At 27.1% G+C, this 16603-nt stretch overlaps 2 protein-coding genes across 3 annotated transcripts in view; one reads left to right on the top strand and one right to left on the bottom strand.

Annotated features, from left to right (window-relative positions):
• The first annotated feature begins 4813 nt into the window (after positions 1-4813).
• LOC111642062 (E3 ubiquitin-protein ligase FANCL-like) lies at positions 4814-16389 on the top strand. Its single transcript, XM_023388331.1, has 12 exons — positions 4814-4943; positions 10676-10732; positions 11069-11169; positions 11248-11344; positions 14527-14589; positions 14664-14817; positions 14882-14965; positions 15040-15085; positions 15154-15235; positions 15300-15416; positions 16070-16141; positions 16211-16389. Exons 5-12 carry the CDS (start codon positions 14539-14541, stop codon positions 16256-16258), a joined length of 654 nt encoding a protein of 217 aa, XP_023244099.1. The 5' UTR covers positions 4814-4943; positions 10676-10732; positions 11069-11169; positions 11248-11344; positions 14527-14538; the 3' UTR covers positions 16259-16389.
• Positions 16381-16603, bottom strand: part of LOC111642061 (abscission/NoCut checkpoint regulator-like) — a 60549-nt gene continuing 60326 nt past the window's right edge. For both annotated transcript variants that reach the window (XM_023388330.1, XM_023388329.1), the window contains exon 11: positions 16381-16597. In XM_023388330.1, coding sequence (XP_023244098.1) covers positions 16510-16597 — 88 coding nt within the window. In that variant the 3' untranslated portion in view covers positions 16381-16509. The remainder of the gene's footprint in view (positions 16598-16603) is intronic.

Genomic DNA, 16603 nt, shown 5'->3' on the forward strand with positions numbered 1-16603 from the left:
TTAATCAATTCAATGCACATATTAAATAGTAAATTTAGAAACATCTTAAACTGATAAATTGAAGGTTGATTTTCATTATGGGATTTAATTATGTTGAAAATAATTTTGAAAAATCTTTAGCAATAATTATTTTTATAGAAATGAAGTGTTGATTAATAAAATTGAGCTTAATATCATCATTTAAGTCCAATTTTACAATTTATTTCACCATAATTTTTACTGAATGTTGACTTTTTATTAAGGAAATTTCCTAATGTGAGATAGCTGAGTCTTGTGATTTTTTCTTCAAGTAAGTCTGTCAGAATGGTGTTCATGATTGAACTTCCATTGCAAATCAGATCCACTAATAATTGATATAGTTAAGATCTGATCAATGGTTACATGGCCAAAGTGGTTGTGGTATCATCCTGGAAATCAGGATCAAATCCAGGTATTAAAAAGTATTAAAAATATTAAGAAATTTTTCTTATTTTTTTATTTTATTGATTCTTTTTTTTAAAAAAGGGTGAATATCATATATTAAATAGTAAATTTAGAAACATCTTGAACTGATAAATTGAAGGTTGATTTTCATTATGGGATTTAATTATGTTGAAAATAATTTTGAAAAATCTTTAGCAATAATTATTTTTATAGAAATGAAGTGTTGATTAATAAAATTGAGCTTAATATCATCATTTAAGTCCAATTTTACAATTTATTTCACCATAATTTTTACTGAATGTTGACTTTTTATTAAGGAAATTTCCTAATGTGAGACAGCTGAGTCTTGTGATTTTTTTCTTCAAGTAAGTCTGTTAGAATGGTGTTCATGATTGAACTTCCATTGCAAATCAGATCCACTAATAATTGATATAGTTAAGATCTGATCAATGGTTACATGGCCAAAGTGGTTGTGGTATCATCCTGGAAATCAGGATCAAATCCAGGTATTAAAAAGTATTAAAAATATTAAGAAATTTTTCTTATTTTTTTATTTTATTGATTCTTTTTTTTAAAAAAGGGTGAATATCATATATTAAATAGTAAATTTAGAAACATCTTAAACTGATAAATTGAAGGTTGATTTTCATTATGGGATTTAATTATGTTGAAAATAATTTTGAAAAATTTTTAGCAATAATTATTTTTATAGAAATGAAGTGTTGATTAATAAAATTGAGCTTAATATCATCATTTAAGTCCAATTTTACAATTTATTTCACCATAATTTTTACTGAATGTTGACTTTTTATTAAGGAAATTTCCTAATGTGAGACAGCTGAGTCTTGTGATTTTTTTCTTCAAGTAAGTCTGTTAGAATGGTGTTCATGATTGAACTTCCATTGCAAATCAGATCCACTAATAATTGATATAGTTAAGATCTGATCAATGGTTACATGGCCAAAGTGGTTGTGGTATCATCCTGGAAATCAGGATCAAATCCAGGTATTAAAAAGTATTAAAAATATTAAGAAATTTTTCTTATTTTTTTATTTTATTGATTCTTTTTTTTAAAAAAGGGTGAATATCATATATTAAATAGTAAATTTAGAAACATCTTAAACTGATAAATTGAAGGTTGATTTTCATTATGGGATTTAATTATGTTGAAAATAATTTTGAAAAATCTTTAGCAATAATTATTTTTATAGAAATGAAATGTTGATTAATAAAATTGAGCTTAATATCATCATTTAAGTCCAATTTTACAATTTATTTCACCATAATTTTTACTGAATGTTGACTTTTTATTAAGGAAATTTCCTAATGTGAGATAGCTGAGTCTTGTGATTTTTTCTTCAAGTAAGTCTGTCAGAATGGTGTTCATGATTGAATTTCCATTGCAAATCAGATCCACTAATAATTGATATAGTTAAGATCTGATCAATGGTTACATGGCCAAAGTGGTTGTGGTGTCATCCTGGGAATCAGGATCAAATCCAGGTAGTCCAAAAACCCCAAGAATTTTTCATGGGTGGTCTTTCTTGGATATGTTGGCCCTGTTTCTCACCATCTGGTCAGGTCTGGCTGAACTCACAACGGGTATGGAAAAAAAAGACTTTCTTAGGGTCCATAGGATAGAAAGAGTTTAAAAAAAGAGACTTGACCGTGTGATTTATTGTGAGATGATGCTTAAGCCATAAGAATTGTTCAAACCAGTTGATTAATTTGTAGAATTTTGTCAAAAAATGCTTGTTTTCATACAAACAGAATTTTTAAATAAGTTATTCTACATGATACTCTTACATTATTGTTTCATATCATGCTTCAACATTTGATATGATACAAAAAATGGGCATTTGTTATTTTAATTTATTTTGGCGCCAATTGTTTTAATATATTTTTTAGCTGAACTTATACTGTTTATCGTATCATAGGAAATATAAATAATTATTTAACTTTTTGAGTCAGACATTTTAGTAATGAAATAAGTAAATAATTCATTAAATATTTTCTGTTTTAATTGACTAATTTTTATATAATAAAGTGATATAGCTTGAGNAGACCTACAAACACTTATCTTTTTCTTTTACCCGCGACCCCCCGTGTAAGGCTTCGCGACCCCCAAGGGGGTCGCGACCCACAGGTTGAAAAACACTGGTGTAGATGATATACTAGACACTGGGATAACTTACTGGACTAATTATTGCACCTTTTACCAGTGGGATTTTAGAAGAATACTAATGTTTTTGACCCAGTTAATGAGTCATTCACTGCTGTCGAAAGTCAGAACTCTGGAAATGGTTCAGTAATTAATAATACAGGTGATTATGGTATTGGTACTCCATAAGAAAAAACTTATGCAGCCCACAGGAAGCATATGAAGGCTTCCCTTGTGGCCCTCATCCAGTAAAGTAATTCCCTTGTCGCCCTCATCCAGTAATTTCTCATCGCCAGTTTAATCCAATAACCGAACAACTTGAGCATTTGATCATCATATATGCTTTTTGTCCATTATAGAAATTAATTTTATAAACTCACAGACTCTTCCTAGAGAGGAAAACTTTTAAGTTCACATATTGTAATTATATCATTAACTTTATTTTACTTTTATTATTAAAAAACTGAATAATTTTCCATTGACATCAACTTAATTTTATAAGAGTAATTGTTTGAGGCAGATAGTCAAATATTTGCAAATGTCTAAATATTCTTTATGTAACATTTCTTGACATTTGGTTATTAAATAGTAAATTTATTAATGAGATTACTATTCTAACAAAAAATTACACCACATACTTATTTAAAAATTTAATGCAAAAATTAATTTAGCTTCTTTGCTTATTAATTATACTCTGTAAAAATTTCTTACCTTTGTTATAAATTTATACAAAAGTGTAATTAGAGATTGAAATCTTTTAAAAAGTTAACTACATCTTATTATTTGTGGAGTTTTAAATTTTCACTGTAATATGCAATTATCTGAAAACAGTATATTATTTGTTTAAGTTAATGTGTTACAGTAAATTACTGGCATTATTATTAGGCAAATATTGCTTAAGGACTATGTATATAAAAATGTAATTTTAATGGTTTGTCTAGATTTAAAACATACAGTAATTGTAAAATGAACATGTGACATGACATGTAGACTGTATAAATATTATACATAAAAAAATATAAGGTTAAAATAAGTTTATTATATATGACATCTGTTGCGTATCTAGTGTTAGGAAAAGTATTAAAAATATTAAGAAATTTTTCTTATTTTTTTATTTTATTGATTCTTTTTTTTAAAAAAGGGTGAATATCATATATTAAATAGTAAATTTAGAAACATCTTAAACTGATAAATTGAAGGTTGATTTTCATTATGGGATTTAATTATGTTGAAAATAATTTTGAAAAATTTTTAGCAATAATTATTTTTATAGAAATGAAATGTTGATTAATAAAATTGAGCTTAATATCATCATTTAAGTCCAATTTTACAATTTATTTCACCATAATTTTTACTGAATGTTGACTTTTTATTAAGGAAATTTCCTAATGTGAGATAGCTGAGTCTTGTGATTTTTTCTTCAAGTAAGTCTGTCAGAATGGTGTTCATGATTGAATTTCCATTGCAAATCAGATCCACTAATAATTGATATAGTTAAGATCTGATCAATGGTTACATGGCCAAAGTGGTTGTGGTGTCATCCTGGGAATCAGGATCAAATCCAGGTAGTCCAAAAACCCCAAGAATTTTTCATGGGTGGTCTTTCTTGGATATGTTGGCCCTGTTTCTCACCATCTGGTCAGGTCTGGCTGAACTCACAACGGGTATGGAAAAAAAAGACTTTCTTAGGGTCCATAGGATAGAAAGAGTTTAAAAAAAGAGACTTGACCGTGTGATTTATTGTGAGATGATGCTTAAGCCATAAGAATTGTTCAAACCAGTTGATTAATTTGTAGAATTTTGTCAAAAAATGCTTGTTTTCATACAAACAGAATTTTTAAATAAGTTATTCTACATGATACTCTTACATTATTGTTTCATATCATGCTTCAACATTTGATATGATACAAAAAATGGGCATTTGTTATTTTAATTTATTTTAGCGCCAATTGTTTTAATATATTTTTTAGCTGAACTTATACTGTTTATCGTATCATAGGAAATATAAATAATTATTTAACTTTTTGAGTCAGACATTTTAGTAATGAAATAAGTAAATAATTCATTAAATATTTTCTGTTTTAATTGACTAATTTTTATATAATAAAGTGATATAGCTTGAGTCTCAATATGTATTTATAACTCTCTGTGTGTATATATATATATGGAATTTTATGAATAAATTATTATTCTGTAAAGAATATGATAAATCGATTTAATTAATATACATATATTTTAGAATGAAGATTTTAAAATTCATGTTATTTTACCTGATGAGAGAAACCTCAAGAAGCTAAAGCTGTCGGGAGAATGGAGACTACAACAGCAATTAATTGAAAGTGGATACAATATAGTTGAAGTTAGTTTTCTTTTTCTTCTTTTATAATTTAAATATTAGATAAAAATTTTATGAAAGTACAGTTTAAATTCACCTTAGAAGATCAAAGTAGACAGTAACCATTGTGTTTCATAGAATAAGAGTAAAAACGAAATACCTTTAGAAATGTATTAAATATATGAATGAATTTATTATTTTTAATTATTTTATTAACAGAATGACACAGTAATTGCTTATATATCAAAAATTTTTTGAATTTTATAATTTTCTAAATTCTCTATCTTGATAATGAGATATTCCATGTCATATTATTTTACTAGAACAGTTAAGGGTTAATGCAACTGGTACATTAAAACAGTGGTTCTTAATCTTTACAACTTCTGGCACCCCTTCAGTTTTTAAAATTTGTTCCCACATCTCCTTGCAAAAAATATGGAATTTTTATTTAATGTGGGTGGAAAAAAATAAAATAAAAAACAACTTTTTTTGTAAATTACCTGGTATAAATGCAATTTATTCAAGAAAATTAAATAAACAATACACCATTAGATACACAACAATTTTACTTTAAAGAATTATATATTTACAAATTTTATATTTCAAATTACAATTATTTTAGAAAAAAATAATAAATTACAAAAATCAAAATTACAATTATTTTACTTTATATATTTACAAAATCTTAATGGTGTTTTTGCTATTGTATTCTCTCAATTATTTTTTGAAACACAGCTCTTTGTTTGATATAGTCACATGCATATTGTTGTTTGCATCCAAATGATTTCTGGCCTATGTTTATGTTTTCACGTGAATAATGCTGAAAATCCCATCTCACACAGGTAGTTGATAGCAAATGACAAGAATATGTATGCTTTCTTCAATAATGTAGAAACAGTTCTAGCTGAACACACCAGAAATTGTCTAATTTGATTTCTTGGAACTCCATTTGAACACAGCCATTTGCTCGTAACTCAATAAGATCATCTTTCATTAAATTATCATCATTCATATAATCAAGATTAAAAAGAAATGGATCCAGTACCATCTATCAGCTACTTCAATATCTCCTGTTGCAAAATATCCTTGGAATGAGTCACTCAGCTGTTGCAAATGAAGTGTGATTTCTTCTAAAATTATTGTACATTCCTCATTTTCTGAAATGATTTCATTAAGTAATGGGAAATTTGCAAAATTACCTTTTATCATGTTTTATCCAAACTGAAATTTTGGAAACAAAAGTAGACAATTTGTCTCAGGCTACTATTATGTTCATCCCAAATCTTTGTAAGGATGTGTTTAATTCATTCAAATGAGTGAATATATCTGCTGAATATGATAACTGAAGGATTGATTCTTGCATTTCAAATTCTCAAATATGTTATTTTTTTGGCCTTTAAGAACTTGAATTTTCTCTTGGTGCAATTTGAAAACTCTGTTTAGTATCCATCCCTGAGAAAGCCACCTTATCTCTGTACGGTAGAGAAGTGCTATGTGAGAAGCACCTACTTCTTTGCAAAAAGTCCCAAAAATTTGACTATTCAGTGCACATCCTTTGATAAAATCTATAATTGTCATTACCATAGACAAAGCAGTCTTTGAATTTGCTGGAAATGTTTTTGATGCTAGGGCATATCGGTGAAACATACAATGTGTAATTATTACATCTGGTAGAAGTACCAGATGTAATTTCACATATGCAACAAAACCAGAATATTTGCCTAGCAGGAGCAGCATCAGTACAAGCTGTTCCTATCCACATTAATTGGTATCTCATGTTTCAAATATATTTAATCATGTCAAAAGAAAATATTTTACATGATTAAATATATCAACTTGTTTTATAGTTATGTTCATGGTTCACAAAATAAAAAATCTTCCATCATTTCCTTGTCTTTCACATAATGGCAAATACCATTAGCTGACTATAATCATCAACATTAGTGGATTCATCAAGCTGAATATCCACTTTCATGGGACAGGCTTTGATATTTTATATTGCTTGCAGTAGAATATCTTGACTCGCATCACATCATAGAGGAAGTTTTTGAATTTTCTTCTATGCTTTCAAGCCTAAAACAGCTTTTACAATTTCTAATGCACAAGGTTTTATTAATTCTTCCACTATTGTATGAGGCTTCTATGAGGCAAGAAAAATATATTTTTTAGCACATAGATATGCTACTTGATACAATACTTGTAACAAGGGTTTCTCAAGTGATGTAGATATGAAAGTAGTCATAGTACCACTCGTATTAAATCTTGCTCTCTTGGATTTTAATGTTTCAAGTGTCTGCCCATCATCTTCACCACCATGTTGTTTATTGAAATGTTCTTTCAGCTTGGACGGGTTTAAGATTGGAGTTTGAAAATATCAAGCAGCATAAAATGCATTGTGGTTGTTGAATACCATCTTTCGTAGTTGTATAAGTAAAACTGTATTGAACATAGTCATCGTTCCAGCAGTATTTTTTGGGATAGTAAGGGTAACTGAAATACACTGAAATACAAAATTCAAAAAATAATAAAACATAAATTAAAATTTTAAAAATATCATTAAATGTTAAATTTTGAGCATAGTATGAATTTAAAGAAAAAAGTTTGAAAAAATTGCAAAAAGTCCTTTAAAAATGTAGCTTGATTGTAAAAAACACATATTTTGTTTTCTTGGTTTTGAGAGAAAAAAATGGAAAAAAAACAATGCAAGAGTATTCAACAATGGGATTAATTTGTTTTTATTTAAATACAAGTGGGTAAACTACAAAGAGGTTATTTGGTGTGTTGATTTAGGTTTCGTTTGTTTTTTTCAAAGTTTAAAACTTAGTTTTTCTAGAATTAAACAATATAATATGTAAAATAATCAATCTTACCTGATACAGCTCAGTTGAGAGTTCCAATGACAGAAAATTTTTAGTTATTCCAGAGATGATTAGATATGTTCTTTATTATATACAACTAAAAACTTAAAAGGGTAATTCCAAAGAATGTTATGTTTTAAGTAATGTTATTAAATAATGATAACTGAACTAGAAGACACAAGATTAACATATGAAAATTCAGATGTAGCAACTTATTGTACTACTGAAGCAGAATGAGAAGCAAAATCAGTGTTGCCAAGTCCCTGACTTAAAGAGATGGTACAAGACACAGTTAAAATATGGTATCTCTCATACAAAGATAGTGGTACAGTAGAGCGTCATTTATCCGAATCAATTGGGGACTGGGGTGGTTCGGATAACTTATTTTTCGGATAACGAATCATGTACGAAAAAATATATTAATTTATCCCATGTTGAAATTTCTCTCCGTTGTATGTCGCTTCGCGTTGAATTTTCGTCGATGTTAAGCCTAATGAAGACTATTGTATCGTTAAAAATTATTTTTTTATTTTGTACAAACAAAATAAATATATTGAAAAATATAAAAACAATAAAAAATTATACTTCAGATGTTAATTTAGTATCAAAAACGTAAAATATTTGAGTAGCCCGAGAAATAGCCGAAGATTGCAGCGCCACAGCACTAGCGAAAATTTAAATTTGCCAACTGGAATGCTTTTGGATAACGGACGTTTTGGATAACCAGCTTTCGGATAAACGACGCTCTACTGTATATCTACTTTTTTGTCATTACCATCTTAATTCAAACTTTGAATTTAAGGCCTTTGTTTTGAACCTTAAACCTTTTTAAATCAAATTTAAATTTTACTTATATTATTTTGTAGTTTTAAACAATCGTATACAAGTGTATATATATCATTATTAACAATTGATTAAAAACTTGTGTCTCAATTACTAAAATTACAAAATGTTTCTTGATCTTAACATCTCTCATCTCCTGAAGAATCTTCTTGTACTCCCAGGGGTGTATGCACTCCTGGTTAAGAACTATTGCATTAAAAGAATAGCCTGTTTTTTATTCTCTCCTAATGTAAAGTGTAACCTCTAAAATGTTGAATTTAAATCATTTGTAGGTTTTGAAAATTATATAATTTTTGTGAATAACAAAATATAAGCAAATAAATCATTATATTTTGTTTTAGTATTCTTTCATCTTTTAGTTTCAAAAGCTATCCTTATAATCAATATTTTCAGATAACTACTACATCTGGGAAGCAATTCAAAAACAAGAATTAACTTTCAGAGCAAGTTAATTCTTGTTTTATATCAATCAGATATAGCAACTCACTTTAAATGATTTACAATCTCTTAATTCTAAATTTAAGACAAATGCTTTCAGAAATATCTACATTATTAAATGTTTTAAGAAAATATATGATAACTATGAAATAATTAAGTTTAATTCTCTGTAGTATTTTTATAAGTTTTAGTTCAATAGATATTTTGAGAGTAGATTGTGTTCTGTAATATAAATATTTATACATTAAATTTTTCTGGTTCATTTTTCATCAGAAAGAATCAATTTGAATTCATGTTTGAGACAATTTATAGCATATAATGCAAATAAGTTAAAAAAAAAAAAAAGAAAAGAAAAGAAAATGATGATTCAAAACTGATGACTCCATAGGTATAGATTTTAGAAAGAAACTAAGAAGAGTTAAAGGAGTCAGGCTATTTATTCAGATTAAGTGCTTTTTGGAATTTTGAATATCATCTTCAGATCAACAACATTCAATACTCTGACAGTTTGAATAGAACAACTACTTTTATATAACTTTTTGAATCAAACTAATCAGCATTACGAATTTGAACATTTCTTCAACAAATTAACAGATATTTTTAAATTCTTTTGTGAATTTAAAAATTCTGTTCAAATTGTCAAGTAGATCCCCCTATAAAACAGGTTCATATAATACAGATTCATAACACATGACGAAAAAATTGCGATTGTGTTCGTATAAACACGCTAAAAGAGACTCGTATAATACGGTAAAACGTCATCGCCGACTCGTGTCATGAAAGGATTGGTCGAATCTATAGCAGATATCCCAATAGCGGATATTGCACAAACCATTGAGTTTAAACGAGCAGCAGACCTACTAAAAACCATTTATTATTTAACGGCCATAAAAATTATATTTATATTAATGATGTCTCCAAAGTTCAGGAAATTTTTTGAAAACGTGCACGCCCGCTGCTCGATGCACCACTCCATGATGAAAACAAGCTTAAGCAATGGTGTTGTCGAACAGTGCACACTAAGTAAGTAATCCTACAATTTTTTGTTAATAGCATAGTTTATATGGATTATTCCCAAAATATTATACATGTTTTGGAAATGTTGAGTCAAATTAGTCTAGAATCGATTAATTTTATGGAAGAAAACCTTTCAAACAGCCACAGTCCCTAAACTGCACACGTGCCAGGCTGTGATTGGCTCATGTATTTAAGTGACTCATACAACATGGAATTCATAAAACATGGAATGTATCTACCGTGTTATTGGGGGGTCTACTGTACATTGAACATTGTTGATCTGTAGATAGGATTAAAAATTCCAAAAAGCACTTAATCCAAATAAATATTCCAACTCTTGAATTTTTTCTAATGAAAATGATAATTTCAGACATTTTCTCTAATTGAAACAAACTGGGAAGTAAGCTACATATGAAAATAGTTTACATAAAATCAGTTAAGATGCCATAAAAGTTGCTTGAAGCAAAATAACTTCTTATATCTCTGATTTATAAATTACAATAACAATTTAGTCTACTTTATTTTACATTAATATTAAACGTTTTTAGTTAAGATGATAGCATACTTCTGTTTTAAAGTTTAACATAATCATTTGTGCAGGTACTTGAAAGATGTAATTCTTTGGATGAATTTCTTATTGAATTACAGAATCATCTGGTAAGATCATTTATCATCATAAAATTCTTTTTTAAAACATTAGAGAGGTTGAGGCGCACGTTTTAAACATGTAAACGTGTACGTGTGACGTTCGGCGCGCTTTCCCGTAAGCCTAAAAGTTTGACAATGGTGTTTGGATAGTCGGTGGAATTACGCTCGACATTCCAAACACCATCGTCAAACTTTTAGGCTTACGGGAAAGCGGCGCCGAACGTCACACGTACACGTTTACACGTTTAAAACGTGCGCCTCAACCTCTCTAATAATTTATTGGTTTTTCAAAACTTGAAATATGATGACATTTAATTTACAAAATTAAACATTTCTCCTATACAGGAACAACAAATCAGATTAGAAAACAAAGCAAATGTGATTGAACTTCCTCCTTCATATTATAAGGATATTTTAGTACAATTGGAAAAACTGGAATGGAAAAAGTAAGATAAATTAGAATATTTATTTTAAAATTTTTATTCAAAACGATGAATGAATTTTAAAATTTAATCTAAATTTAGATTAAAATATATCAATGATCAGTGGAACAAAATTCACCTCGAAGCAATTGACAGTTGTGGAAGATCACATATTTTACAATTAATTATTCCAAATGATGTATGTATGTTAATAAAATTTATAATATATAATATTTATAATAATAATATTATTATTATTATCTAGAAATTGTAACTTTCCTAAATAATTTAAATTACTATTTTTGAAAAAGGCTACATCTGATAACAGAAATATTTGATGTCAAAATCTCATCAAAGTAAAAGTTAGAAATTTGTTTATTTATTATTATTGTAAAGGGTTTAAATCTAATTAATTTGCATAATATGAAACCAAGTTAAATTTTTGAATATTACTGCTGTATTACTACATATAATTTTTATTTAAAAAAGTATATGTAGTAATACAGATGAATGGCAGTCATAACTAGTCATTTTGTAAATAACAGTATTCAGGGTATTCCACCAAAAACAAACAAACAAGTAATCATAGGTTACATGGCAACTATTGCAAATTCAAATTTACATTTTATGCCAACTTGAAGGCATATTATTAGTTTTTTCCCATATAAAAGTTTTATGACAATAAGGTTTGTGTTGTCCTTATACTGTTGAAAGTTAATCAAGTTCCAGACATGAAATTTGATATAACATGTTTACACATTTCTGGATTCACAAATTATAGCAGTTCTTTGATCCTGATCCTCAAAGCTTTTTGAATGAAACATTTGGGAAATAATGTGCTATTCATAGTCTCCCACTTCTCCAGACTTAAATCCATGCAATTACTTTCTATGGGGCTTTTTAAAGGATGAACTGTTATATGATAAAATTACAACCCTAGAAGCTTTGGAGATTGGGGTCAGAGAAGTGCCATAGCTCATGAATCCAGACATGTTTAAATGTGTTATATCCAATTTCATATCTAGAATTTGATTAACTGTACAACAGTGATGATGACATATCAAATCTTATTTGTCAAAAAAAACTAATATCTTCATGTTGACATAAAATGTAAATTTGGATTTATAATGGTTGCTGTGTAACTTGTGATTAAAATCATTTCTTTTTGATGGGACATTCTGTGTTATATTATCATAAATACGATATTTGTCATTAATTTTTTTTATTTGATTGTATAAACTGCTGAATTAATCAATTCAATGCACCTTTAACAAAGAGTGAAATTAAAGATGCATTGATTAATTTAACAGATTAACTACAATGGCTATAATCCTTCAGTTATATATATAAATTTAATCTTTATATACTGTATATTATATAAAAATCATATGTAATATATGTAATGGCTCTGTTACATGTAACGGGGAAAGTATTGCAATTGGCCAAAAAACACCCCCCCAAGATTTTTAATTTTTGGACTTGGGACCTTGAAATGTCAAGAAATGTAAAAAAATACATACATATAGATAAAAAAAAACCCTAAATTTTTTTATTTAGGGGTTTTTTTTTCTATATGTATAGATGTGTGTGTGTGTGTGACACGATTTTGTTTACCCTCTTTGAAGCTTAATAACACCTGTGCATTTTGTTGAAAATTTCTGAAATTTTGCAGGGAGATGTAGTGTTAAAGGTCAATGGGGTGGAGAGATATGCCCCCTTTATCTTGAGTAGAGTTGGACTTAATGACAATTTTAACGACTTGTTATTAGCATTTATAATTTTTTATAAAACCCATTCCTCCTCTCAAAATTAAGTATTTTTTGCCATTTTATAATTAAAAATATAAAAAGTTTTTTAATGAAATATCATAACAGATAGTGCCACCAAATGTTGCCAGGAAAGTGAAGCAACTTGTTGTTGGTTTGAATTAGTACCAGATTATTATTAATTAGAAACTTTTTTAGTTTAACAATAGTAATAAATTTCTGACTTATTTAATAATTTTGGAACTTATTAGTTTTAGCTTCGGTTTGTTATTATAAACACAGAATGAGTTTTAAAAATCATTTAAATTATGCTACAGTTGTTCCCAGTCAAATATTTTTTTTCTTTTCAATTAATCAATTATATAATTGTTCATTGAAATAATTAAACTCAAAATAACAAATCAAACATTATTAAACATGTTGAAATTAATTTCAAGTAGACAAAAGCATGGTAAAGCATAAATATAAATAATGTTTTTAATACTCTGGATGATAGGACTATATCTACAAATTTAGTGATGGGCCACCTTTCCTGTTATTTAACAATTTTGGCATTTATCAATTCCATTCTGAATGTTAATCACAACTTTCAAAGATTATTTGGATGTTGTGATAAACCAGTTTTTCTACTATTCTGATATTCAAAAGTGAAATCATCATTAAAAAAGTTTTTCTCTTGACTATTATGTTTTTATCTAAGATCTTCTCTTCTAAGATAGTGTTATCTCCACATTTTGTAAGATCTTTTTTGTGTTCCTTGATCCTGTATTTTAAAGACTTAAAGATGCTACTTATATAATACCACACAGAATTTAGTGAGATCTTTAAATACCCCTTCTTAGATCCTTCTGTATTGGGTCTTTTCATTCTGATTATTATTCAAAAGTTTCACAGACAATGCTTTATTTCCTAGCATATTCTTGTGTGTTTCACTAATTAAATCTAGTTTCTTAGTTAGTTTGAAGTAAAAAAAACAAAAATAAACAACTGTTTTAATATTTTAAAAACATATGTCTTTGTTCCAAGAATCATGTCTTTTATGAAATTTAATTCCTGTGGAAAATTAGTCTGAATATTGTTTTTTTCATTACTATAAACTGAATTTTATATTCTCAACAATCCATATCTTGATGCAGTATGGTCAGTAGTAGTTATACTTTGCTATAAAAACTCCAAGTTGAAACATTAAATGAAATACAAATAAGTTTAAGAACCTGTTAAATATTTATAAATAAAAACAATTACTTTTATTTTTGCTACATTCATTATATTATTTTAGATATATGGAATGTCACATATCAAAGCAGATAACATTTTAGATTTTCCCTAGTTACATAGTAGAATATTGAAATTTGGTGGAGTAGGTAAACTTTCATTCAAATATACATTTGTTACTGCTTCATATCTTTTCAAAGTAATAAAATTAAAAATATATTACATCAGCTTTGTAATACTAAAATCAGTCATGAAATCTTTTATTGAATAATATTTTTTAAGAGTATAAAAAGCTTTTTTCAACTCATATTGAATATCTTTATAATTAATTTTATTTTTTTATATTATTACTAAGATGAAAACTCAATGTAATTATCTGACAAAAACTTTCAAATTACAGTATCCAAACAAAATGCCAGAATGTAAAACTAATCTTCCCCAATTTGATTTAAATACTCTTAAGGCAAGTCTATATTTTAGTTTATTCTTACTATTTGCAGTCTATACTGTATTTATGTAAATAAATAAATCTTTTAGAAAACAAATCTTGATGTAATCTATAAAGAATTTGAATCAAAGTTAAAAGATTATCAGTTATTTTGGAACTGTATGGATGAAATTGATAACAATGTTTGGGTATTGGAACCAAATCATCCTAGTAGAGAAGACTGTAAAAGAAGAATTGCTATAGGTATTTTTAAATCATAATGAATTTTTTTAAGTTTACAAATTAATACATGAAACATTTTCTTTAGGTCCAAATTCTTCACTTCAAATAAATGTAGATCCAAACAATCCCACAGCAATTCCCGAATGTTATTTTTATGGACCAGAACAAAGTATAATTTGATAAATTTTTCATAATTTAGTTTTTAATTCATAATATTACATTATATTAATATGATGATTACAGCTGTTGGTCCATTGAAAGGATTATTTCATTCAAATTTGGAAACATGGTAATTAATTTTTTAAACTTTTATATTTTATAACAGAAGATTTGTTTTGATTTCATGTTTATTTCTAGGAATGAAAATTGTTCACTTTTATACAACCTTCAATCTCTTTTAAATATTAATTTTCCTTTAAAGTCAGAAATAAACAGAGAGGTAAATTTTCATTTGAGTTATAACAATACTAATGTATAGAAATTTAAATACTTTATACAAATAGGAACTTCACTTGGATTGTGGAATTTGTTATTCTTATCAACTAAATAATACATTGCCTGATATATTGTGTGAAAATTCAAAATGTCTACAACCTTATCACCTTAACTGCTTATATGAAGTAAGTAAATTGGTTTAATTGAATCTTAAATCTTTAGGTTATTATTTATTTTCATTCTGCATCATTATATGAGGCAATTCTAAATATATGCAAAAAATTTCAACCATAAAAGTGCATAGGAACATATATTCAAAATGACCATGACCAACTGTATTACAGTTGGTCATGGTCATTTTGTCTATCCTCCACTACATTGATTGGTGCATGCATTCATATTAGTGTAGAATTATTTCACATGATGTAACATTGCGATTTCATTATTCATCAACATATGTTCCTACACAGTTTTATTGTTGAAATTATTCATATATATTTTGAACCACTTGTATACACTAACAGAAATTTTCTTCTTGTTTATCAGTTATAATTTACGAAATTATTGAAAAAATTCAAACTAAATCTGACAGTTTACATCAAAATATTTTATTATAATTAATATTTATTATTTAATTTTATAAATTATATTAGATTTAACTCTGATGCATCATATAAATGAAAACAAAATTCTTGCTTATTATAACTAAATTGCACCAATATATCATAATTAATTAGAAATTCTTTTAAGATTTCAGTGTGAAATTTTAAACCCAAAATTAAAAATTCAATTAGCTATTTATGATCATCAATTTTATAAAAAATTCTTTTATGTGCAGTGGCTAAAATCACTTCCAACTACAAGGCATAGCTTTAACATCATGTTTGGAGAATGTCCATATTGTGAACAGGTATTACTTTGTTTTTATATTTTTCTTAAAAATTTTTCAAATTCAATATGTATATATATTATATTTCAGCCCATAATGTGCAAAAATGTACATCATATGAAGGAAAACAATGAATAATGATTACAAGAAATATAAATTTATATACATAAAAAAGATGTACAGTTAGCTTTGATACTGTATCTTCTGAATACTTTAAGGATGTACTCAATTACATGGATAATAAAAAGCAACTGTGGATTTTTACTATATTGTGCAATTGTTAATCAGAAACAACACAATTAACAAAATTCTCTGCATAGCAGAGAAGTTAAGCAATCATATTTAACTATTTAGGCACCTAAATATCACAAAGTGCTTTGATACGATTTTTATATATCTAATTTTACATTTTGCTTGGCAGGAGGGTGGAAAGGTTCAGTTGGATGATTGGTGATTTCAAAACTTTCATGACATTCTCTGCAA

This window comes from Centruroides sculpturatus, unplaced genomic scaffold (assembly GCF_000671375.1).
Source record: "Centruroides sculpturatus isolate CEXI.00-Female unplaced genomic scaffold, Cexi_2.0 scaffold1617, whole genome shotgun sequence".
NCBI classification, from domain to species: Eukaryota; Metazoa; Arthropoda; class Arachnida; order Scorpiones; family Buthidae; genus Centruroides; species Centruroides sculpturatus.

What these genes read in the sequence shown, in the direction of transcription:
- LOC111642062 (XM_023388331.1), top strand. Translation starts at nt 14,539, where the DNA reads ATGCCAGAATGTAAAACTAATCTTCCCCAATTTGATTTAAATACTCTT. An exon ending in TAAAAGAAGAATTGCTATAG is followed by an intron (nt 14,818 to 14,881) that starts GTATTTTTAAAT and finishes CATTTTCTTTAG; the next exon opens with GTCCAAATTCTTCACTTCAA. An exon ending in AATGTCCATATTGTGAACAG is followed by an intron (nt 16,142 to 16,210) that starts GTATTACTTTGT and finishes ATTATATTTCAG; the next exon opens with CCCATAATGTGCAAAAATGT.